Genomic DNA, 24272 nt, shown 5'->3' with positions numbered 1-24272 from the left:
TTCAGTAACCTAATTCCATTTTCTATTTAAAATCTAAAGCATTAAATCACTAATTGACTATATGGTAAATATTTAAAGATTACCTTTATTTTTCTGAGAAAAACAAAATTTTGTTACAGGAACTATTCATATTTTCATTGCATTCTGTGTCTTAATTTTAAAGGGAACTACATGACACTTTTCACTCTGTAATAGGTCAAAATGTACACAGTGCTCTTTGTAATGACCAAGATTTTTTTGACGACCATTGGTTAATGGCCTGCAGGTCTTCAAAACTGGACTTAAAGATAAAAGCTAAAAAAAATACATGGTCTAAAATATGTCAATACAATTTTCAGCATTGCATCAGTGTTAATAAAACATAATTTTGACTAAATATCTTGTCTAATGATAGTATGCAGGTATCGTTGATAATCTGACAAAGATCCTTCACACATTAGAAACAAAAGCATCTCCACTAGACCTCTGTGATATATGGTCAGTAGACACAGTAGAGCACAAGTTCATGTTTAATGCAGTTTTTCATGTTGTATACTGCACAGACCATCTGTGTCACCCTGGGAGGAAAGATGCAGTGCTCCCCTGAAGGTGGTCCCAGGCGGGGCAGGGATGAGGGGAGAGGAAGTGGGGCAGCAGTAATTCACACTCTCACATCCTCTTTGGAAATAGATAAAGTACTGCTGCTAATGGTGTCCTTAGGGCTTTTACTGCATCTGGATGATTTAGCGTATAATTTATTGTAAGTGTTATGGGTTAAAAACTGGCATCTGGCTACCAAATTTCTGTCACGTAACATTCATTCCCTTGATAATTGTCTTTCAGAGGTGGCAGGGGAGCTCGTGTTCTTTAACAAAGTATAAGTGCAGATAGTTGTGTTAAAAAAAGACAGGAAAGTGTAGAAAAATGCTTAGACTTTCATTATTGAATTGACTCTAAAAAGGGCAGGTTCCCTAATTTGCTTGCTGTATTATCGTAAAAAGTTTCCTTTAGAAGGACATTTGTTATTCATTTTTCTGGTGCAAAGCTAATTGAGCACTGTGCATTTATTAGATGCCTCTTTTTTGCATTACTCCCCTCACTAGTGTGTGTCTTGTTTCATTTTTTTATGTCATTTTTATCAAGTTACATGTGCAATGCAAGATATGCATTGCTGGAAATGCCTAGGAACTATGTGTTTCAGGTGATCAGTTGCAGAATGATGTAGAATGCAAACCTGAATGTAGTACCTTAAGTCTTCAAGAGCAGTAGGGGCAGTAGGGGCAGTTGGGCACTGGTGGCCTAGCAGTCTAAGCGCCCCACATATAGAGGCTATAGTCCTTGTTGCAGAGGTCGCCGGTTCGACTCCTGGCCACAACCAATTGCTGCATGTCTTCCCCATCCCTCTACTCCCCACGTGTCCTGTCTCTCTTCAGCTATCCTATCTAATAAAGGGCAAAAAGTCCCAAAAATATAACTTGAAAAAAAAAGAAGTAGTAGGGGTGGTAGTGCCTTCAATCCTCACACCCTTCTCCTTTGGGAACATTTACTGGTTTGAGTCTGCCAATGAGCTACTTTATGTGATAAGGTGATCAGTTGCAGAACAATGCAGAAAGCAGGCCTGATTGCAGTAAATCAAGTCTCCAAATGTAGTGTAGGAGGTAGATTTTTCAATCGTCAGACCCTTCTCCTTTGGAATCATCTACCAGTTTGAGTCTTAGAGGCAGATAGATTCTTTTACCCTCAAGAGTAGGCTTAAAATGTCTCTTTCAGATGAAGCAGGCATAGGGTGGCCTTGGACCATCTTCAAGATGTGCTGCTATAGGCTTAGACTTGAGGTGGACTTCATATAGCAAACTCCTGTCTTCTTTCTCTCTCACAATCTCTGTTATAAATGCACGTTTCTAACTTTGCATATTACTAACTTTGCATGTTACTAACTTTGCATGTTACTAACTTTTTTTCTCTGAAAGTGACATGGAGCTAGAGCCCTCAATTGTAAGAACCTGTTTATTTGGAATCATCTACCAGTATGGATCTGGGAGGCGGATATCAACTTTACCCTCAAGAGTAGGCTTAAAATGTCTCTTTTTGATGAAGCTTTTAGGTAGGGCCAGCTCAGTGTGGCCTTGGATCAGCTCCTAGGTGTGCTGCTACTGGCTTAGACTGCAAGTAGACTTTATAACCCGAGGTCCTGTCTTTTCTCTCCTTCAATCTGTGCCATATTCCATCAATGCATGTTACAAGCTTTGTATCTTACCAGAGTGTTTGCCTTTTGTTGTGGCAGATCAACCATCTGCCCTCAATCAACTGTTTGCAATGAGCTTGGGTTTGTTCAAGGTTTCTGTCTGTTCAAAGGTAGTTTTTCCTACCCACTGTTGCCAAGTGACTTCTTATTATTGGATTTCTATAAAGTTTCTCATAGTAATATAACAATGAGTACGACACTGGCCTGCTTTACAAGTCAAGTGTAATTTGAAAAAAAATTCTGTGATTTGTTGCTATGTGAAAAAATGACAAACATATTGTTGTCAGCAAAAAGAATAGAGAAGCCATGTACGGATACATGAAAATTCATCTTTAATAAGTATTTCTACTATGCTACTTCCACTTTGATTCTCTTTGTATAGTCAAATTGAAAATCAGCCATGAATAAAATTCCCTTGTTTAGCCATCATGTTGGTTTTAAAATCTGCTTAGGTGACTCATCTTTGAACAGAGCAACAACATCAGACAGTCTCCCAGCTTCAAATGACTAAGCCTCAAGCATATGTTGACATTGAAGCCCACATAGCATTAATATTATTGCCTCCATTTTCCCCAAATACAGTTTTTTGATGGATAAAAAACTGCTGAGTAACCCTTCTCTCCTTTAATAGTCCCCAAGGTCATGACCGGCTCTCCAAGCTCTCACATCAGCAAAAACAGTGGGACGTTGAATGAGAACAGCTGCTGTCTCTGCACGAGGCATTATTGCTGAATAAAAACCCCCAGAGGGACCCCGTGTGCTCTTAAGGCTCCTTAAAAAAAGGATAGAGAGCAACCTAATCCCTGCCAGGTCTTCAAATACATGTTGATCTGTTGATTAGGGCTTGGCTTTTAAAGCATATTCTCCCCACAGGAAGTGGGTTTTGGAGATCAGTGCACATTAACAGCGTGGTTCCACTTAAAAGCTAAAAAAACAGCAGCAATGCTGTAGCCTTTCCTGCAGAGAGCTGTACCACAAAGCATTTGGACTAATGCGTCATATTTTTACACAGTACCACTAATTCTATATAAGACATTGGCTATTACATGAATAAGACGGATGAGATGTGATAACATGTTTGCCCTGAGGTTACGGTTACGGTTATGTTTGAACTGTTTGAGGTGAACTGTATAAGGCTGAACACTGATGCCCTGACCAATGCATGCTTGGATAGAGTCCAGATTCTCCGAAGACTGAACAGAACAAGTGGTTTAAAAGATGGATCTCTTATCCATGCATTCATCACATCCCGTTTAGATTACTGTAATAGCATCCTGCACGACACATCATCCAAAGTCCTCCATAAAATGCAGTATATTCAGAACTCTGCTGCACGCCTCCTCACCTGCACCCGCTCCCGTGACGACATCACCCCCGTCCTCCAACATCTTCATTGGCTCCCCGTCCCCTACTGCATACAGTTTAAAATCCTCCTCCTCACCCACAAAGCCCTCCACCACCAGGCCCCTTCCTACCTCACTGACCTCCTCCACCATCACACTCTCTCCCGTAACCTGCGGAACGCAGGTTATCACACGCCAACCTCCTGTCTCCAGCTCACAGAACCAAGCACCAAACCTGGGGGACAGAGCCTTCTCCATAGCCACCCCCACCCTCCGGAACTCACTCCCCTCCCATATCCAAAACTGCTCTGACCCTTCAGCTTTCAAATCTCTTTTAAAAACTCACCTTTTTAAGTTAGCTTTTAATTTTTTGTATTTGTACTGTTGTTTTGTTTGATCTGTGTTATTTGTTTTTTGCTAGTATTGATTTTTAACAGTTGTACAGTGTCTTTGAGTTTTTGAAAAGCGCTAAATACAATAATGTATTATTATTATTATTAATATTATGAATGTTTGGCTGTTGTTTAAAGCTAATTTTGGGGGGTGTCAAATAGAGGGGAAAAGGATACTGAGTATACAAGGGCCTACATAGTGGGCTTGGTGTCAAGGTCTTGTCTCACCCTGTCGGGATTCTTTTCCCATAACTACCTGCTAATCAAACATTATCCCAATGTTTTATCTGGCTACTAAGTCAAGATTAAAACAAATTGGCAAAAAACCTTGATTAAAAGCAAGCGGCAACCTCCGGTCTAAAAATATGAGTCAAATGCTGAAGTGCTAAAACCTGCAGTTCATTGAGGATCCACTTGAGGCTGGCTCAGGAAGTACCGGAAACCACATACACACCAATTCATAAAAGCCGATCTTTACAGCAGAAATAAACATGTTTACATCCTGGAACAAAAGACGAGTGTAGTCTGGATAGCTCATTTCTCGATTGGCACACACTGTACGGGGGGGGGAATTTTTTTCTAACACGGCAAATCAGAGCTGACTTGACTGACAGGCGGGAACACTGTAGCTGTTGGCTAGGAGGCTCAAAGCCCGCCTCTTCATTATTAAAGTATTATCTTTATGTCACAATCGCTAGACAGCAGCAATATGGCTCCTGTTGATGATTGGCCTCAAAACAGCGCTTCAGAAAGAGATGGGTGACATCACGGACAATATGTCTATATTTTATAGTCTATGATAAAAAGATTATTTATTTATCAAAAATGATTTATGTACACAGCTTTTAAAAATAATAATAATTTAAGTTTCTTTGTAGCGACCTAAAGAGACTGTGCTGACCTGCTCTGTTCGTTGCTAGGATTGCTGGACAGGATCTAAAATGAAAATGTCCATATTTTTCGCCTGCCGAATTTGTATGCTAACCGAAACAAGCGTTTTAGCCAAACTGTTTACTGATATGATGCTAATGGAAACTAACGGTTTTACCTCACCTTGCGGTCTATGGTGTTAACAAATGGAAGCAAAATATTCCGGAACATTTTCAGTGGGTTGATTTGACATGACATTTGATCAGTTGCATCTGGTGTTGCTCATTTTAGTGAAAGTTAATAACCGTTGTCAAAGGGATGTCAAGGGGTCTTGACCAATCAGAATCAAGCATCTTACACAGCACGAAGATCAGTAAAAGCTGGGTAATAAGATAGAGTAATGAATGGCTGTCATTGCAGGTAAAAGTTTAAAGATTTATCTGTCTTCAGGGAGCGTCATGCTTGGGTTTACAAGGAGTGTAGCCCGGTTTTAGTAAGTTGGCTCTTCTTTTGTTTGTCTTCATTTCATTGTAATTTTTCAGGGAGATTTAACCAAATTTCCAAACCAACACAACCTGTGACTATTTTTGCACTTATCTGCCCATTGTGCAAAATCTGTCAACTCTTGACATTTTTCACCTTCAAAAACTGAAACAATTAATTTTTACTCTCTTAAGTGGAACAATCTGAACATACCAGCCTCATACTTCAGCGTGAAACAAGCTCTTTCCTTTTGGTTCCGACTCCGTTAAATGTGAGGTCAGTGTGTCAGCAGGAGCCCTGAAGCTTGGAGGCATCTCTCTGGCATTACACTCTGCCACAAGCAACCATAAGCAGTGTGTGTGTGTGTCGGCCCACACATATGCACACATGGATGCACACAAACACACAGAGCCTCACACATCTTGAGGGCCTCTTAAACTGAATTAATAATGACAATTTTTACAAGAATGTGGGACACACAACAAGAGGGGTAGATCCACTTATCCTCTGAGAGGTTCAAAGAAAAAGGCAAGAGAAAGAGGTGGGACAAATGATGGAAACAATACATCTGTGATTGTGCCTGAAGCTGTGCTACAACGTGGAGCACTACAGGAGCAGATAAATACCAGCTCTCACTCAGGGGTAGATTAACAAAGATATAAATAATCTGGCTCTGATACAAAGACAAAGACAACAAAACCCATTATCTGCCTGTAAATAAGGCTCTTACTGCGCTGTGTTAATTAGGTGATGCAAAAACTTCATTTTGTATAAGTAATTATACAAATATGCTTTGGAATGTTGATTCATTTATGTATTATTTTTTTCTTTATTTTTGTAATGTCTTTTAGATAAACCTATCGTGACATTTGTGTACACAACACACTTCTGGTTCCGGAAAGAGCTGCACAGTGGAATAGAAACTTCTTGTTAGATGCATTTAAGGGTTTTCATGTAAGAGACAGTTAAACCTTCTTCACTCTGGAGGGAGACCTCCCAAAATGGACTGAGTCTTACATACCAATGTGATTTATATTATGAATTTTAACATTATGTACATCTGTTTAAATAACATAAGTATCTGATGACTGCTCAAATGTTGCATCAGTTGTCCTGACCCTTATGTAGGTCAGGAAAAGACTGCTGAGAAAATTCATACAGAATATATCAGGATGTGAACACACAGCATACAACTATTTAACCAACCTAGTATACTTTGATGACAAATCCTATTTTACTCCTGAAAATTCTGATTTTTTATTTACCTTAAGTTAGATTGAAGATACAGGAGAATGTTTCCACCATGTAGACTTACAGGGAACAGTTGTGAAGTGAAAACACAGTTCCTGGTGACACCATGTGGACGCTTTATGAAGTGCAGATCCCCTTAGCTTGCCTCATCAAATTCTGTATTTTTTCAAATGGAGGGGAAATGAAGGAAAGACAGAAGTAAGTACTCAGAAACATATATTTTTTTATTTTACTTTTGGGCTTTGATGTCTTTACAGAATAGCGGATAGAGTACTGGGAGGAGAGAGTGAGAAACGACGTGCATCAAAGGGCTGCTATTTGAAATTAAAACAGCTCACTTCCAGGACAATAGCCTTTGTACATGGGGCACACAGTTTAACTACTAATCTGAAATACATTTAACCTTTTGTCAAGAAATGATAAATGAGTTATGATAACAGGCCCAAAATCATGATTTTAGTCATCACAGTTATTAAAAATGTAGGGGTAAACAAAAATGTGGTGCCCAAGCCCACCTTTCTCTAACACTGATACAAAGGGTGAACATGCAGATTGCTATTTGCCTTTCATTGTGAGCTAACAGTGAATGAAATCATTAACAAAAAGTAACACAGCTACAAATATAAGCCATTACACACCTTACATTTTAAGAAATGCTACCAAATATTCCTTATCAACTCATTCATGACTCCTGGTTTATCAGTATCAATGTGGCAGAAAAAGCTTTCTATTTCATGAATTGATTTGCAAGTTTCAAGTTAAGAACAGATGAAAAAGACCACTTTCCCTTTAATGACCCCACAGAGAGCAAAGCCAACAGTGCCATCTCATTCTGACTGTATGAACTAATGCCTCTTTCTAAGTGTCTTTTCTTTCCGTCGCATGGCGCTGCATTGTGTAACATTAAACATTTTTTACTTTGTTGCTTGGCAGCCAGAGGACTCTGTTTAAATCGAGTAAATTAATCTGTATTCAGACGGCTCTCCCTGGAGACTGAGGTCCTGTAGGCTTGTTCTTCTCCTGAACTGTTTCACATTCTCTCACAGTCCACAGGCTCATTGTTCAATCTGACCCCAACAGGCCAATGAAACTGCCGCCACAAATCACAGCAGCACTGCTCCTCTGTTCTGGGCCTCTTGACTTGGTCAGAGCCAAACACACTGCAGTGAACCTGTGAGGACAGGAGGTGTGATTCACTATTAGTGTGATATAACAGAGAAGAGGACGAGTTTGGATGAGATATCCATGAACAAATAGAAGTGGTTTGAGATTAACACACAATAACTCCTCATTTAATTAGAACAATGCTTGTTGCTGTAAAACGTCCAATAAGTATCCAGTTACTAAACAAGCTGTCACACTCTCACTGGACAAAAACTTGAGAAGTCAGACATAAGTGAAAAGACTTTTGACCAAACTAAGGGCTGACAGATACCTAGAGAATTTCAGTCTGCCTTTCTTCTTTTTTTAAAGCCCTTGACTGAAGCATGAGTACAATGTAAGCAAGGTTAAAGTGGTCCCTGAATTCAGTCTTACCAAAAATAAAAACTGTGTGAAACTCTGAAACTTTTAAATTCTGATGCAAAAATTGTGGATGCAGATGTTGGAATTTTTTCACTTTGCATTTCTTGATTTACAATGCTCTAAAAAACTGTATGTGTCAACCATCTTTTTTCTGCAATGAAGTTTAATCATAATGCTGTACTGTATTCATTCATACTGTAATGATAATGCTGCAATGATTAATTTATTAGTTAATGAACCAATTATTTAAGCAAGGACACATTTTCACCAGCTATTTATCCCATGTATGTATAAGTTTGTTGATTTTAAAATGTGTTGCCCATCTGAACTCATAACTTTGGTTACATCTTTTGGTAGGACACAAAAAATAGATAACTGATAAAAGATAACTGCAGATGAAATTTAAGACACATTAGGCTTAGGGAAATTGTATTGAAAGCTTCACAATTTTCTCTTCTTCTTTTTTTGGCAATAAATTGATTAAATTTGCAGCAGATTAATCAGATTTTTTGCAATTGTTGTTGTTGCAGCCCTAGTATACATCTCAGGATGGACAACATACTTTCATGCACAAATGTGAAAAAAGAAACAATGCAAATCATGCTGTATTTTTAGGATGTTATTCTAACAAGCAAAAGTCAATATGAAGTCACAGTAATGTAGCTTTTATTCATCTTTATACAAATTTCCAAATGCACACTGTTGGATAGACTGCCTCTGACTGAATGCTATTAAAGCTTATGGTAAATATAGATCAGCTGTTACGCTGTATGTATCAGCTTTCAGTTGTGCAGCAGGGGTATGAAGTACAGTTCATATATTTAGTTTCAGTGACCTTTCATATATATTTTACAGCTACGCGTTATTTTCTGGAAACCTTATCTCTAAAGTCGTTTCACGGGCAATCACACGGCATTCCCAAAATACTGCCGTGACCCGGATTCGAACCGGGGTTGCTGCGGCCACAACGCAGAGTACTAACCACTATACGATCACGGCGAGCTGTCCGAAGACTGAATATACAGCAACCCGCCTACGGCCAGTTCACTGAGAGGTGATCGAGGGGGAGGGGGGCTTTCTTTGTAGGATAACACTGATTTGAGGTGAGTTAGGTCGACGTGATAACTCAGAATGAGGATCGTTTTAGGACCATCATGAGTTTCTCCAACTGGGGATTAATAAACTTCTTTATATTATCGCACGATAAGGACGTTTGCCGTTTCAAAACAAGGCTTAATCTTGGTCGCTTTACTTTTGCGAATTATTTTTTATCAGAGTGATAATCAAAGTGACCATTTTTAACCATCCTACATGTTTGACTCCATAAATACATGTAATGTTCATGTATGGACTATGCTGTTAAGATATCTTAAGGCAGTCATTCATGTCAGCACTTACTCAGTATAATGTAGGGTCAGCCATCCGATGGTACAAGTGTCAGTATCTGGAATTTAGTCAGTATGAAATTATGAACTTATGGATTAAAAATTATGAAAAAGTTCAAATTAAATAATAAAAGCTTAGTTTATTATCACTCAAATAAAATAATGGAAACAAGACCTGTAAAGTTTAAAGCATTAACGTGTGATATACCCTATGTCCCCATTCCACTTTGCATGATTTCCAAATGTTAATACATTTGAATATTCCAAATAAATCCCATGTCATGCAAGAAAATAACTATTTGCAATGTAAATGCTTTAATGAACAATTAAAGTAGTCTGATTATTTACGATGATATTCTGTCTCTAGGATAATTTTATTTTTTATCCAAGGTAATTAAAACATACAGGAATAAAGTGTCTGACTATCAGATCAATGAACAAGCGTCAAGGCTCAGCCAATTAGAGCCTGAGTTTCTCTAACCCCAGGTTGTGTCTATGAGGACCGGGGCAGGAGCTGGCTGCTGGAGAGGCTCTAACTGGAGCAGGCAGGTACACTATGGTCCCCAGGGAGTCCCGTGGCTTCGAGACACTGGGTGTCACTGAGTGTGTGTGCTCATGGGGGTGCAGGTGTGTGTGGTTGTAGTGCTGATGGACAGAGTGTCCGCTGTCTGCTTCAACGTGGGCCTGCTCCTCCAGAACAGCAGCCTTCAAGGGGCAGAGTAGAGAAAGAGACAGCATCAGCATTCATGATATCAAGAAAATGGAGACTAAACCATGCAGTGATTGTCCCATAAGACTCTTATTTATACATAACCCAAGAGCTGAGTGATAGAAAGTTATTCTAGGGATCCATTTAAGATCTTTAATTCCATTCACAGAAATTTCAAGGTGGAAAACTATTACCACAATCACTTCTCGAGAAGATGGAATAAAGGGTCACATGGTCTGCATTCTCAGTAGCTTTTATGTTGATAGCTTGAGAAAAGAGTTATTTCTTGTGTTATGTTTTGTTCAGATTCATTTATATAAGCATCTGTTTGTTGGAACACTCATTTCAGTCAGAATTTTCTTCAATTGGAATGTGTGATGCAGGAAAAGGAGACAATTTGCATAAAAAGGGGGAAAAAGTGTATTACTTAAATTCTTATATTGGGTTTATACCCAACAAGAATAAAATTATTGCAATTCTCGTTACAACACCTTCAAACTTGAAGCTCTCTCAAAGCAATCTAATCTGAATTTTAGGTCTGGATATCAGAGATAATCAATTATGTGGTCAGAGGGTCACTGTAGTCAAAGTTGGTACCTGAGGTTCAAAGATCTCACACTTCACATCCACCACATTATGACTCTGAAGTTTATTTCTTTTCCCAGCAGGGAGTCGGACCTTAAACTCCTCCTCATGGGTAAAGTGTGAGCCCTCACAGAAGCCTCGGTGCTGTAAGGACAGAATCATCAATGATTGAGGGTTAATGATCAAATTAAATGCATAGAAACAAAACCTCAGTAAAGTATGAATGGAAAAAGTGCTGGTTTGCACTACAGACAACCACGATAGACAGGACACATGAAAACATTACATGAAAATCTCTTAATGGATCAATGGTCAATTTTTGTTTCTCAGAGACAAGAAATCAACCATGCTTCGAAACAATCATGGTAGATTTGTGTTATACTTACAGCAAACTGACAGTTCATTGGAGGGCAGTTGCTCAGTTCACTGGCATCTGTTGTCTTTGAACACACCGTTTCCACTATGGTAAACTCCACAAAGTATGAAGGACCGCTGACCCACTGACAAAGCAAAAAAACACATTAAGCAATCAAATACACTTCATACCAGTAAACTACTGACAGATAAGAGTTATCAACTTGGAACATTTTAGATGTAATTCATCCCACACTTTTATTTGCTCTCTGTGCCACTTATGACTAAAATCAAACATCAAAACATCAAAAAACATCCCACGTAGTAGGAGAATATTTGAGCTTCAAAAAGCACACACCAATAAAGGTGTAGTCTCAGGGAGATCTTTAAAAGGATGAACCTGATGAAACCCTAAAAGTATTACTTTTGGGGCGACAGTGGCTCAGTGGTAGAGTGGGTTATCTTTAAAGAGAAATGTTATGGGTTTGATCCCCAGCCCCTGCAGCCTGCTACTGAAGTGTCCCCAGGCAAGTTGCTTCACATTGTGTTTTAATTATGACTCATGATTCATGATTAGAATATTGATTAGCTATTGTTGGGAACTTTAAATATCAGCCTTTGGTAGTGGAGGTGAATGTGTGTGTCTGTGTGTGTGTGTAAAGGTGCTTTGAATGGCCAGAAGACTAGAAAAGTGCTGCTTCAGGTCACCATCTCTCTGTTGAAAATCGCCACTAAATCCACATGCTCAAATAATTAAGGGCTTCCTTTTATATGGCTCTCTGTTAACAACCAAATGATTTGCATATTACAGATAATGAACTCAACTGATTTAAATTTTAAATAATACATTTTTCATTCTGTGAATCCTCCAAACTGCATCCACTGATCAATTTGTGAAATGGTCCCATGCAATACTCAGAGACTTTAAGCTCAGATGGTCATGCATGTTGATGCTGTTCATAACCCGTGTCACTTCTCTCTGGATGTTCTGTTATTGGTTATTTGAAAGTTTAGCTTTAGCCTCACCTGTGAGCTCGCCTTGGTGATGTTCTCCAGAGTGAAGTAGTTGGCCAGACGGCTCTCTTCGTTGAACCTCTGCAGGGAGAGATTAGCCGTCTCCTTTACAACAGGATCATCCAAGTTGTCTGCTGTTGGACAGTCTGGACACTCAGCCACTACTGCAGTGGCGGGAACTGAATAGGTTAAAAAAAAAAACAGTATGGACAAAGCAAGAGGATTTATCCTGGGGTATCCCTTTCTTAACCTCCACTCTGCTGTAAGAAAACTTTTAGCTGTCATCCATTCCTGTGGCACATCTCTTTAAGAAGTTGTGTTCTCCTGAACTCAGATAAACAATATTAAAAAATGAACTAATGGCTTTTTGTCTGTTGCATATAAGCTCCAACTGCACTTCTGCGCAATCACTCATATATGGCATGTTTGTTTGCTTTTTCAGTCCATAAGGCATGATACAGTTTGCGTCAGCGTCTTCAATTTCACACCTCAGTAACATTTGCAAATCAACACAGACCCTCTATCATTTTGTAAATGTGTTTGTGTGCTATCACACAGGCTCTAAATGACTCCATCCATCTACCTTCACGCAGGGCACAGGAGTAACTTTGGAGTGTGACTTGAGAGTCGATGAAGGCAGACACCTCACACTCTCCATACACCTAACAGACACACACACAGAGACAGGTATAAATATGCAAACAAAGGACATGGATTTCATGCCTAGTGGTGGTATCGCCTTATGAATACTTCAAAAAACTTGCAAAATGTAAAGATGCAGTGTGTGATATTTAACAGCATTTAACATAACAGACCTGAATATAAAAACCATTGTTTTTGATTTAGAAGGAGCCTTATATATAAACATAGGTGCAAGTCCCCTTCCATGGAAGCCACTATCCGTGGAGTTGTATTACTTTAAAGTTTTTATATTAATGTTAATGTTGTTTTATTATTTTATTTATTTTTAACTATTTGTTTTTAATGTTTGTCTACTCAGTATATCTGCTATTTTTAGTGCTTTTATTCCTCTTTAATTTTTATCTTTACCCATTTTTAAAATGTATTGTAACTATATATATTCTTATTGTAATTTTGATTCACTTATTTTTAATTGCATATATTGTATTGTTGTTGGTGTGCATTGGTCTGTACTTCAAAATCCATTCAATCGCTGTAAAGCACTTTGAACAGCATTTGATTTGTATGAAAGGTGGTATATAAATGCGGCTTGATTGATTTATTAAATGATCTTGCACAGTCATACTTCTACAGAAGCACAGAATGGATAAAATAGTGAATTACAATGTTTTTGTAATTAAAGAGTTGCTGCGCACTGGTTGCAATAGGAAGAAAGAGAAGAGAGTGGTTCTTAAAGGATCACACTTATCATGCACCATAGGAGCTTTTTTGTCCTTGAAGGCCATTGTTGATCCACTGATGGAAGGGGTGAGCAAGGGAGCATTTCAATGTAGAATCTGACTGCTAGATATTTCCATTTCTACACACTGTATATTTAGAGCAAATGGAAAACCAAATCCAAGAGCATTCAACATTTTTATTAAATATATATGAAAGTAGTTATCTAAAAAAGTAATAGATTTCAGATGTATTTGTATGGAAGTCTAACTTCATAAATTATTTAATTGATACCTTGATCCAGTTAAAGGAAATGTCACACAGCAGCTGTATCAGCATTCAAACCTATTTTATACAGTCTATGATTCAAACCGACCCAAAGCTTTATCAGAAGGCTGTGTATTGACAGCCCCAAGTGTGAGATGCTGACCACAGCTTGATGTTGCAATTTATTATCAGCTGTTGTAGCTTAGTGCTTTGCTTCAATGATCTATCGGTAGGGGGAGTTATGCACCATAACAATATAGCAGAAGCTAACACTACAGAGCCGGAATTTAGCATTACGTTAAAGAACAAAAGGGGCATCACAGCTAACATTTCATGTATATGCTAACTGCTAGGGCTGTACTTGCAAGTGGATTACATTCGTACTAGATTATTATTGTTATTGCGTCCTTGTTTCAGTGAATTGTGAGGAACTGGAGTGAAGTCTAGTACAGTCTTGGTCTTGGTGTGTTGTGGGTCTTGACAACCCAAGTGTGCAAGTCGACAAATCCAGTAAGATCTAGATCTCTGTATGTAGCCCAAGCTCTATAAAAGAGGTCCACCAAAAGACTGTTGTTGATAGGAACAAATACTCCACCATGTGGTACTCACAGGAACACCACCAATATCTCTGGCTTCACATTGTTTCCATGGTTTGCTGCTGGTGATGTGGCATTTGGTCTCCATAACATCGATGGTCAATTTGTAGAGTGACCCCCCCTTCTCCTACACACACACACGCACGCAAACAAGCACGCACGCACACGCACACACACACACACACACACACACACACAGACTGTTAATATATATGTCTCTCTTCCAGGCTCTGCAAATGACGCTGCTGGTCCATCACTGCTTTCTCTCTCTTTTGCTGTTGCATCTTCACAGCTGAGAGATGGTGCATTACCCTGTTCATGTTTTTATGATTGCATGTCTGTGCCTGTGTTTGCACTTACCTTGTCAGGAGTGTGAGAGAGGTCGTACAGTCTGTTAAGGCTCAGGACATAACCCTTTGTCCGGTCCTGGTTGATCTTGTCCAGGGCCTCTTCAGCCACCCTCACAGCCTCAGGATTACTGCAGCCTGGTGGGTCTGGCTTGGCTCTTGCCTCCTGCTGCAGCAAAGCCAGACACAGAACCAGCAGGTACACACTCATCCTCTCAAAACATATACACACAGAATAAAAAAAAAATGCAAGTTCTAATTCATCTGATGAAAATACAAAATCTGGTCCTGGAATAATATCACATTTAGACTAACACAGGCCCTGGTATGTTAATCCTCCTTTGCACAACCTGTAATCCTATTTTTTCCAGACCGGGTTTGGAAAGAAACATGTGAGGGTGGACTTTTGCCTCTTTCCTAAAGGATGAGCAAACAGCTGCTATCTGATGCTCTCTAGGCCAATGGCTGGCTCAGACTGTCTGATGGGTCATAGTGCACTTGGGAACAGGGGACTCGGTGATCTCAACTTAAGAACCATACACAGCACACTTAATTTCATTTATGTAATTCCAAACTGTCATGTTAAAAATGATGTGACCACACCTCTTTAGCTCCACCGTATGTTTAACTTACAACCACAGTTCACCATATCAGCACAGTTGCCATTTTCATCTTAAATTGCACCTATTTTGTCACACTTCCCACTTAATAACCAGAGCTAAAACAACCACTTATTTTGGCATTACGCACGTCTTAGCTAAGAAGTCATAAGCTTGGAAGTAATGTAAGATAACGTTGGCTATTGAGTTGTGTCTTGCCTAACATGACCCTGGCTGTGAATTAGCACCTCTCCCTTTCCCCCGTAACACTACCAAATTGTTACATTAGCTGTGGAACATTTGTTTGTGAACACTGACATGAGTAAATAGCTGGCTAAATGCAACCGTTGGCTGTTTTCTGGTCAAAGCTAACGGGTCAATGAATGTGCATCTTCAAACCATAGACTGGATATAAAATGGACAGCGTTGCTCTGCCTTTTCCCATTGTACGGTTCAAGAAAAAAGAGGCCATGAACACAAAACAGTCAAATAATAATTACATATTACCACAGCATACGGATGTGAGAAACATGGGGGAAATGAATGGGGGAGACAGAGTTTTTGACCTATACTGCAGCCAGCCACCAGGGGGCAGACGCTTTGGTGGAAGCTTCACTTCCAGCAGAGCAAGCTGCACCCCTGGTTCAAACTTGAAGTATGACCAGGTTTACCTCTATATTTCCACCTTTCAGCTCAGAATGAAATGCCAGATATCTTTCATGAATGCAGCACCACACCCTGGACCACAGCAGCACAACATAAGAGAAAAATGGCTGCTAAGTAATTATAGCAGCAGTAAATTATGGTTTGTGGTGCAAGTCAATTCTACGGTGCTTTTTCTTTTGAATGACGTATCTTAAAAGCCACTGTTTCTTTCAAGGCAAGACAAGGAAAATTAATTTCTACAGAACATTTCAGCAACAATGAAATTCAAAATGCTTCAGAAGAAAGACATCAGAAGAGATGATCAAGATAGTTTGTTAGGGGGATGCTCATTTGGCTAACAGTTTAAGCATGTACTCCTTATACAGAGTCTACAGTCCTTGTCACGGCAGACGCTGGTTAGACTTCTTGAAACAACCCTTTGCTGCATGTCCTCCCGCATTCTCTACTCCCCACATTTCCTGTCTCTCCTCAACTGCCCTATCAATAAAGGCCAAACTGCTCAAAAACATAGCTTAAGAAATAATTTATTTTCTTGAAATAAAAGGCAGCTGTAAACAGGTGAGTCTGCAGTCTTAATTTAAAAGAGCTTATAGAAGATGACCAATGTAGTTTGTCCCTAAACCATACCAGGCTTTATGAACCAGAAGCAATATTTTAAAATGTATTCTCTGATAGAGGGCCAGTGTAAAGACCTCAGAAGTGCAACAATGTGTCTTGGTGAGGACTCCGGCAGAACTCAGAAGTGGACTGATGTGTCTTTGTGAGGACTCTCAGCAAGGACTCTCAGCAGCGTTCTGAATCAGTTGCAGCTGTCTGATTCTTTAGTTAGACCTATAAACGCACTGTTACAGTGTTCAAGTCGACTCAAGATGAATGCATGGTCCAGTTTTTCTAGGTCCTGCTGGGATTTTAGTCCTTTGGACTTTGAAATAATCTCCAAGTGTTACTAGGTAATTGTCTAAATGTGGTTTCTAAAACTCAGGTCTGAGTCCATGGCTAAGCCATGATTATTGGCTTGGTCAGCATTTTTCAAATGTTACAATTGAAGCTGACTTCCAATCACTCCTCATTGGCTCCAAAAACAACTACCTCAGTTGTTTGTTGGAAATGGCGACACTTCCGCTCATTGATTTGTTCAAGGCTCTTACTCAGGTTCTCATAGTAGTGTGGTGATTTTTTGTAAACTCACATGACATTAAAATACAATATTCAAAAGTGTAAAAAACCCAGCATGAATGTTTGTGTTATGTTTGCTAATTTATTGAATATTAAATTGAGAGGCTTTTGCTCTTTCACCTTATGAAACTTCTGCCCTTGAAATGAAAAATGTGTCAGTGTAAGCATGTATTTTTCTCTCCTGCAGAGCAGAACTCCAGATATGTGTGGGATATTTTAGGCCCCCAGAGAGCAGATAAGAGTAGTTTGCTGAGTCTCCTGGGTTCATATGACGAGTAAGTGTCCACAAACACAATGTACAATGAGTGGGTGAGTGTAGGTGTATGTGTTGTGTCTGCTGTGAGTGCCTCTGAGGTCATGCAACTTACAGGAACTCATGAACTGTTTTGATCAGGTTGATGTACTCAGGTGGCTGAGAGTATGCATCTTTAGTGACAACTCCTTTAATAAAGCACAGAATTTTGCTTCCTGAAATGTATTTGTACAACTGCTAGGCTAGGATATTTAAATGTGAATAAAGTCAATTTAGTCAAAACTTGAGAATCCTAAATCAGTGTCATCCTGTTCATTTCTATGGTATTTTATCACCAAGTGTGCTTCTCTATCAATGAGCTATCCCCCAAAATTAGCACAACTTTCTGCTGCATGGCTCAAATACGCAAATTAATAAAAGGATAATAATACAAAAAAGGAGAATAATACAATCCAAATGTCCTAATCTAGTTCTTATGAAGCTGGCATCCATCTTTCTCTTGCAGTCTGACGTTACAGCAATCTCAAGCAAAATCTCTACTACATGTTTGTTTAAAAGAACCATCGTGGGGAAGACGAGGACTTAAGTAATGAGACTCAACTTGGACTTGCATTCAGGAAGAGTGGTGATGATTCGGAATCAGACTTGAACACTGGACTCAGTACTGGACTCAAAGTTTAGTGACTTGACTACAACACTGCAAATAGGGTAGTTCAATGAAATTTAAATAGAAAAAGCAAAGTTGGGTATGTTTGTATGAGTGCACTGAATCAAGAAAAGACAGCTCAAAATTAATAAAACACAGGCTGATTATTTGTGGTATAATTTATTATTTTATGTAGTCCACCATAGATAGACATACAAACATGGAGAGCTATGTTTGCCAGTTTGATTTTACAGTGAGTTGAATTTGAGAAAAGTGAAAGATGCAGCCATACTGTGATTTGTTATCTATGGAGAGAAAGGTGTATTACTAGTGTATTGTATGTGCTTGTAAAACACAATAATTTTGTCAAAGTATGGCCCAGGGCAGCAGCCAAAATGTGGTACATTCTCTTTCAGTGTGAGAGATATTTTCCTGCTTGATAAACTTGAGTCTGTAATATCTGCTCAGTTTTTGAGTGACTTCCATGGCCACTTTATGCAGCTGGCTTGAACATGGGGTCTTCAGCAAAAACTTTCTCCACCAGGGTTTCTCCGATTGGGGGAGGCGAGCACTGGGCTGAGACTGTGGTGGGGAAGGCATCAATGAAGGGTTCCATCACTCCAGGGATCTGGGGGTCAGGCTTGAGGGGTAGAGTGACTCCCACTTCAGGGCCACCAGCGGGGACATCAGGGAAAGATGGCAGGGTCATGGGCTGGTCCATGGAGGGCAGCACCCTCACCATGCCCTCTGGGTGGTCATGGTTGTGTTCATGGTTGTGATCGTGGTGATGATGGTGGTGCTCGTGCATATGCAGGTGGGCGTGCTTGTGGTCGTGGTCCAGAGCAATCTCATGGTCATGCTCATGGGTGTGAGCGCCATCAACATGCTTGTAGTCATGGTGCTGGTTGGGGACATCGCTTCCATGGTCATGTGCTTTGGCGTGATGATCGTGCACGTGGTCATGACTGTGCCCATGGTCGTGGGAGTGTGCATGAGCGTGGCTGTGGCCACTGCCTGCTGCGTGGTCATGTGTGTGATGGTGGTCGCTGTTGGCGCCATGTGTGTGGGTTGCAACATGTTGAGTGTGGCTCTTTGTGTGGTCGTGCATGTGGTCGTGGGCGTGTGCTTGGTCAACAGGATGTGCGTGGTCATGGTCGTGGTTGTGTGTTGCTGAGTCAGTGTGGGCATGGTCAGTCTCTTCAGCCTTGTCGTGCAGTGTCTTCTCTCTATTAGCGGCCTGTGGGACATGAGTGAAAATTTGTAATGTGAAACAAGTTGGGTAAATTTGTTACAAACCATTAAAACTTTAAATTTACTGTATGTTTATCTTTCTGTTGTTTTGAGAACTGCCATACTAGTTTAGAGATAGCTGAGAGGAAAAGGTGAAAGGGAAGATGCACCAGTTCCCTCAGGAATAACTGTCAAAACCTCAGAGCCTTTAAAGCAAAAAAAGCTGACAGAATAGGATGTACTACTCACCCAAATCTAATACTTTCATTTAGATTTGAGTGATATTTTCTATGGCTTTTTTTTCCTTTGACTCTAAGTTCATTTGTCCAATCATTTGGATGCAGTTCACAGGGTGTAGTATGAAGAAGGAGAGGGGGCTAGACCATGGACTAGCCTCCTTACTGTTGGGGGTTTGTTGTCTTGCTAAAGGGCACATGGGACTTAAACCAGCGACCCTCCAGTCCCTATGGACGGAGCTACTGCCGTTTGTATGGGGCCTGCTTTGTGTGTTGCACCATGAAACAAATTTTCTATTGTTTTTATTGTTGTTTTACTTGATTATATTTTAGCTTACAGTCTTTAGGTTACCCAAACTGATTTCACAGGAAAGGTAAGTTATTTGCATCATTTTTCTTTAGAGTTGAGTAAAATCTAAACACAAGCTAAGACCATGCATTTTAAAGCAATATGGAATATCAACTAAATCTTCATCATCATTAGCTGTGCCCTTAACAGTCTTATGGTTCATTTAGGAGTAATGTTTTGATCCAAATCAAGAGAAACTGTTCAAGTCATATATTTCTGAATCAAGTCTCTAGTGTGCAGCCTTGACCGAATGTCATTTAATCATTACAAAGTTTATTTCCAGACATTTTAAACAACGCAACAAACATGTCTAACTTCATGTGACACATGAAAAAGTCCCAAACATGTTTGAATCAAGTCAGTATCATGTTTCATTTCACAATGAGTCTTACCTCAGGCTCAAAAATCTCACACTCTACAGAGGTGTCAGGATCACCACTGGGAGAGTAGAAGAGGGAGGCCTTACAGAAGCCCTTGTGCTGAGGAGGAGAGGACACAAAAAATGAGGGAGAGTGTAAGAAAGCAGGAGAACACCTGTAGCTTTACTTTCAATAAATAAATAAATAAATGAACTGAAAGTCAGAGTCAATCTCTCAAAGAAAAACTTGCTGGCATGAATCAAGGACACACTGATCCAGAGCTCTGAGCAAAGAGACAAACACTCTTCTTCATTGTTCATTACGCATTCAAATAAATGAAAATGTTTTTTTAGTTTTAGTTTATTATCCGGACCAAGTCAAGAGAATCGTGCATTTAATAAACACAATAAATACATACTTAATGGACATATTAAAATGAAGAGTATTTAAGTCTCAAAACAAATCCTGGGAGAAATAATTATGATTTGATTTAAGTGAATTGTTGAAACATGAAACAATAAATGTTTTATGACTCACAGCAAACTCGCAGCTCATGAGTGGGCAGTTATCAGCTGCTGCGCTCTTGGAGCAGGTGGTCTCCTGGATGCTGTACTCTGCATTGTAATACATAGCCATGGCCATCTGGGTACACAAACACAGACACACACACACACACACACAAACAAACACAGAAAGAAAGTTTCAACAAAGTAGTAGGCATACCAAAATGGAATGGTTGGTTTTGCAGATGCACAAGTAAACAAGTGTTGGAGCTTCTGACAGATGGGACAGCAGGGCGTGGGAGTGCAAACCACTGAATGCACTTTAAAGGTGAGTTCAAAGAGGTATACCACTGGGATTAGACAATCAAATTTAGCCACAAATTATTCATGATCTAATATTTTTCAACATTTGAGTCAGAGAAACAAAATTCTACAGAGGTGTTTTGAGATGTATTCAGATTAGACATAGACTGTATTTAAAAAGAATAAAATGCCTTGGGTTTTGAAATAGCATTCAAAGTATAATTGCCTCGAATCTGCATCCTACAAAGGACCAGCAGGGGGACACTCTACTGGTTGTGTGGAAATCTACTAAAAAAGGACTTGTCAAATGCATCACCAAAGTAAACACATCCCAAATGAGTTAAATGTTTAAGCTGCTAATTTCAAGTCTCCTTTAGCACAGCATAATATTCATCTCATCTAATCTGATTCAATTCATCTTAAAAAGGTCATCGAGCAACAGTTAGTGAATTTTGAAAAAGGTTTTTTTTTTTCACATGCCAGAATAACCATGATTATTGGTGCCCAAACCTAACCAAGCTAATGCTGGCATAAACTGATACGAATATAAGGTAATATCTTGGTTTTCCTAATAAAGATATCATACCCCAGAAGTTGCACGTTCAATTTTCAGCAGAGCGAAGCGCTTGTTCAGTCCGCTCTCCTTGTTGAACTTATCCAGAGAGATAGTCACAGCCTTCAGGACCTCAGCGTTGTCTTTGCCGACAAAACTCGGACAGTCTGGGCACATTTCAGCCACCTTAGCTGAAGGAACTAAGCAGAGAGTAAAGTGTTTATTGTTTGCAATCAATCAAATGTGTTCTCGAAAAAGTTTTCTCTTTTTTTGAACAAGAGACATTTGACACGTCTCTCCTAATTCTCAAAGAGAGCAAAAGAACTAAAGTGGGAAAATTTTGAAATATTTGCTAAAAGCTGAATTTACAGAAAACGATCAGTTCCTTAAGTTGTATTTACCTGGTCTAATATCACAGCTGTATTTGTAGAGACGCACCACTCTCTGTGGCCTGTTGGTGTAGATGGCAACTTTGCACTGACCATAAACCTGCAAAAATAAATACAACAGTAAGTGCATTCAGTATATTAGTCTGGTTTACATACACAAATAGAAATGAACTTTAGTTCCTTCTTCTGCTAATTTACTGTAAATATTACTAATATATGTCTTCCAGTTAGATATTAAAGCTAATAAGGTTTAACAGACACACTATGTTGTAGAAATAAACAGTAAGACTTGACACAATGATCTTTTAATTTCTTTTTTGCAAAAACACAGAATTTTGCAAAAAATGCAAGAATGCAGATCTGTCACCAGTCTCTCTGTGAATGTATGAAAGAGAATGCATGGATTTGTGTGCATTTGTGTCTAACCGGTGTGTTTGATGTTTGACGAGCCTCACAGGTTTTCCAGTCCCTCTTGCTGAGAACGCTGCAGTTGGTCTCCACAACATCCATGGTCAGGTAGAACACCACACCAGTCTCTGCCTGTGACACACACATATACGAGATGAACACACACATCATGTAGCTATCGGGAAAAAAATTCAAAGTAAACAATGACCATTTGGAAATGATCTTCCGCTAGGTCGGAAAATGTTCTGCCCAGAACAGGTTCTGATTATCAAATTCTAACATTTCAATGACTTGATTACTCTACAATCAAGTTTTGTTATCGCTTTATCTCTTGTTCAGTCCAATATTTCTTGGTATCACCTGATCTTTCACACAGTTTAAAGGAACTGTCCACTCATGTAATGCTGACACATCATTAATATCGTCCATGGTTCGAGTGTTTGAAGTCTGGGGGTAATCTGATTCCCTTTTGTGTGTGATTGGATTTCACCAGTTTTAGAATATTTCAGTCTAGATTTTTACGTCATTTCTCTCTCAAATAATCTGATAATCTGATAATGAATTGTCTCAAAGTGGGAACATATTTAGTGAAATCCACAACATATTTGTATTACACTGTTTCTGGTGGTGCCATGTATATCTAGATCCCAGCAAAGAAACTTAAGGTTGTTTGACATTATGGAAGGTATCCCAATTTTCTGAAATAAGCTACTTATTCTGACTGAATTGCCCCTTTCTTTCACCAAAACCATTAATTCTTAACTTCCGTTGAATATCCAAATAAGTTGGAGATGTGGTCAGCAATTCAAAAACATTTTCATCCTTCACAGCCTTGACCTGCTCGACAGGGAGGTAATACTGCATCAAGAATGCTGATAGATTATTTAGCATACATATGGTGCTCAGTAGCATGACTCACATGTGTCTTCATATGTACGTTGGACAGGCGGTGCAGTGCCAAGATGTAACCTTCCTGCCGGTCCTGGTTTATCTTGTTGAGAGCCAGCTCTGCTGTAAACTTGGCCTGTGCGTCATCACATGACCCCTGCTCCACGGCAGCCTGCTCCACTGGTGCACCGTGGATAAGCACACACCCAAACGCCAACAACGCAAACAGCGCACAGTACTTCATGGTGAGGGTCCGCGATGAACACCAAGAGATGGTCAGAGAAGTTTGGAGTGACTTCTTATACCTTGCTACTGTAACCACACCCACTTATCCTCTCTCTCTCTTCCTCTCTCCCACACACAGAATTACTCAATCACTGCCCCTCCTGTAATCTCTGGTAAATAGAACCATTGACCCCGTCCCCTCTCAAAACCCACAGTCAGGTAAATCAGCTCTTCCGTCAACCAATCAAGCAACCACTGTATAGCGTTGCGTAATGGAGCTTATCAGTGAGTATGTAATCAACCTAGCAGACACATACCTCTCTCTGGGATCAATGCACGAGTTGATTCACTTTGAATTCAGCACTTAATCCCAAAATAAGTCCACAGGGGTCATGTCACAGAATATAAATCTTCATTCAATTAAAAATTAAAGTGTGATGTAAAGTTATCAAACTGAAGTCCAGTCAAACATACTCTTCATTCCAAAACTAGCTAACACATCTGTCAATCAAACTATCAAATCATCGCTGTCATGATTAAATGTATTGAGAACTCAGGAGCAGATATGCCCTGATTGTATCACAGAGAAAAGTAAGTCCATGTGACTTAACTGCTCCTGGACTTGCAGTTTTTTGATGCTTTCAGATACCATTTCAGATGTCCTTAGAAGTGCATACTGACTGATTCAAGTCCCCATATGACCAAACAGAAAAACAGACTCTGATAGTGATTCTTTAACAGGAGGCTAAACTACCAACCCTGTATGGATGTACTGTAATCATCTTG

At 39.5% G+C, this 24272-nt stretch overlaps 2 protein-coding genes and 1 non-coding gene across 3 annotated transcripts; all 3 read right to left on the bottom strand.

The window, feature by feature from the left end:
* Positions 1-9014: 9014 nt before the first annotated feature.
* On the bottom strand, positions 9015-9086 carry trnah-gug. The gene has a single exon. It is a non-coding gene; the product is annotated as a tRNA-His (tRNA).
* A 566-nt stretch (positions 9087-9652) lies between these two features.
* On the bottom strand, positions 9653-14914 carry si:ch211-284e20.8 (uncharacterized protein LOC563738 homolog). The gene is made up of 7 exons (XM_034674030.1): positions 14717-14914; positions 14370-14483; positions 12718-12796; positions 12147-12313; positions 11153-11266; positions 10779-10910; positions 9653-10177 (listed from the first exon to the last, which is right to left on the bottom strand). The coding sequence occupies exons 1-7, from the start codon at positions 14912-14914 to the stop codon at positions 9932-9934; spliced, it is 1050 nt and encodes a 349-aa protein (XP_034529921.1). The 3' UTR covers positions 9653-9931.
* Positions 14915-18204: 3290 nt separating this feature from the next.
* Positions 18205-23735, bottom strand: LOC117831584 (histidine-rich glycoprotein-like). The gene is made up of 7 exons (XM_034710339.1): positions 23293-23735; positions 22392-22505; positions 21978-22065; positions 21610-21776; positions 20755-20859; positions 20251-20337; positions 18205-19280 (listed from the first exon to the last, which is right to left on the bottom strand). The coding sequence occupies exons 1-7, from the start codon at positions 23503-23505 to the stop codon at positions 18537-18539; spliced, it is 1518 nt and encodes a 505-aa protein (XP_034566230.1). The 5' UTR covers positions 23506-23735; the 3' UTR covers positions 18205-18536.
* Between the last annotated feature and the right edge of the window lie 537 nt (positions 23736-24272).

Source organism: Notolabrus celidotus, chromosome 2 (assembly GCF_009762535.1).
Source record: "Notolabrus celidotus isolate fNotCel1 chromosome 2, fNotCel1.pri, whole genome shotgun sequence".
Classification (NCBI taxonomy): Eukaryota; Metazoa; Chordata; class Actinopteri; order Labriformes; family Labridae; genus Notolabrus; species Notolabrus celidotus.
The sequence above is the reverse complement of the archived record's forward strand: the minus strand, read 5'-3'. Positions and strand labels throughout refer to the sequence as shown.

Coding starts and splice junctions, on each gene's coding strand:
- LOC117831584 (XM_034710339.1), bottom strand. CDS start 23,505: ATGAAGTACTGTGCGCTGTTTGCGTTGTTGGCGTTTGGGTGTGTGCTT. Junction 22,506..23,292: donor ACGTACATATGAAGACACAT/GTGAGTCATGCT, acceptor TGTGTGTCACAG/GCAGAGACTGGTGTGGTGTT. Junction 20,860..21,609: donor TTGAACGTGCAACTTCTGGG/GTATGATATCTT, acceptor TTGTGTACCCAG/ATGGCCATGGCTATGTATTA.
- si:ch211-284e20.8 (XM_034674030.1), bottom strand. CDS start 14,914: ATGAGTGTGTACCTGCTGGTTCTGTGTCTGGCTTTGCTGCAGCAGGAG. Junction 12,314..12,717: donor CTCCTGTGCCCTGCGTGAAG/GTAGATGGATGG, acceptor TAACCTATTCAG/TTCCCGCCACTGCAGTAGTG. Junction 10,911..11,152: donor CAATGAACTGTCAGTTTGCT/GTAAGTATAACA, acceptor CTGTCCTTACAG/CACCGAGGCTTCTGTGAGGG.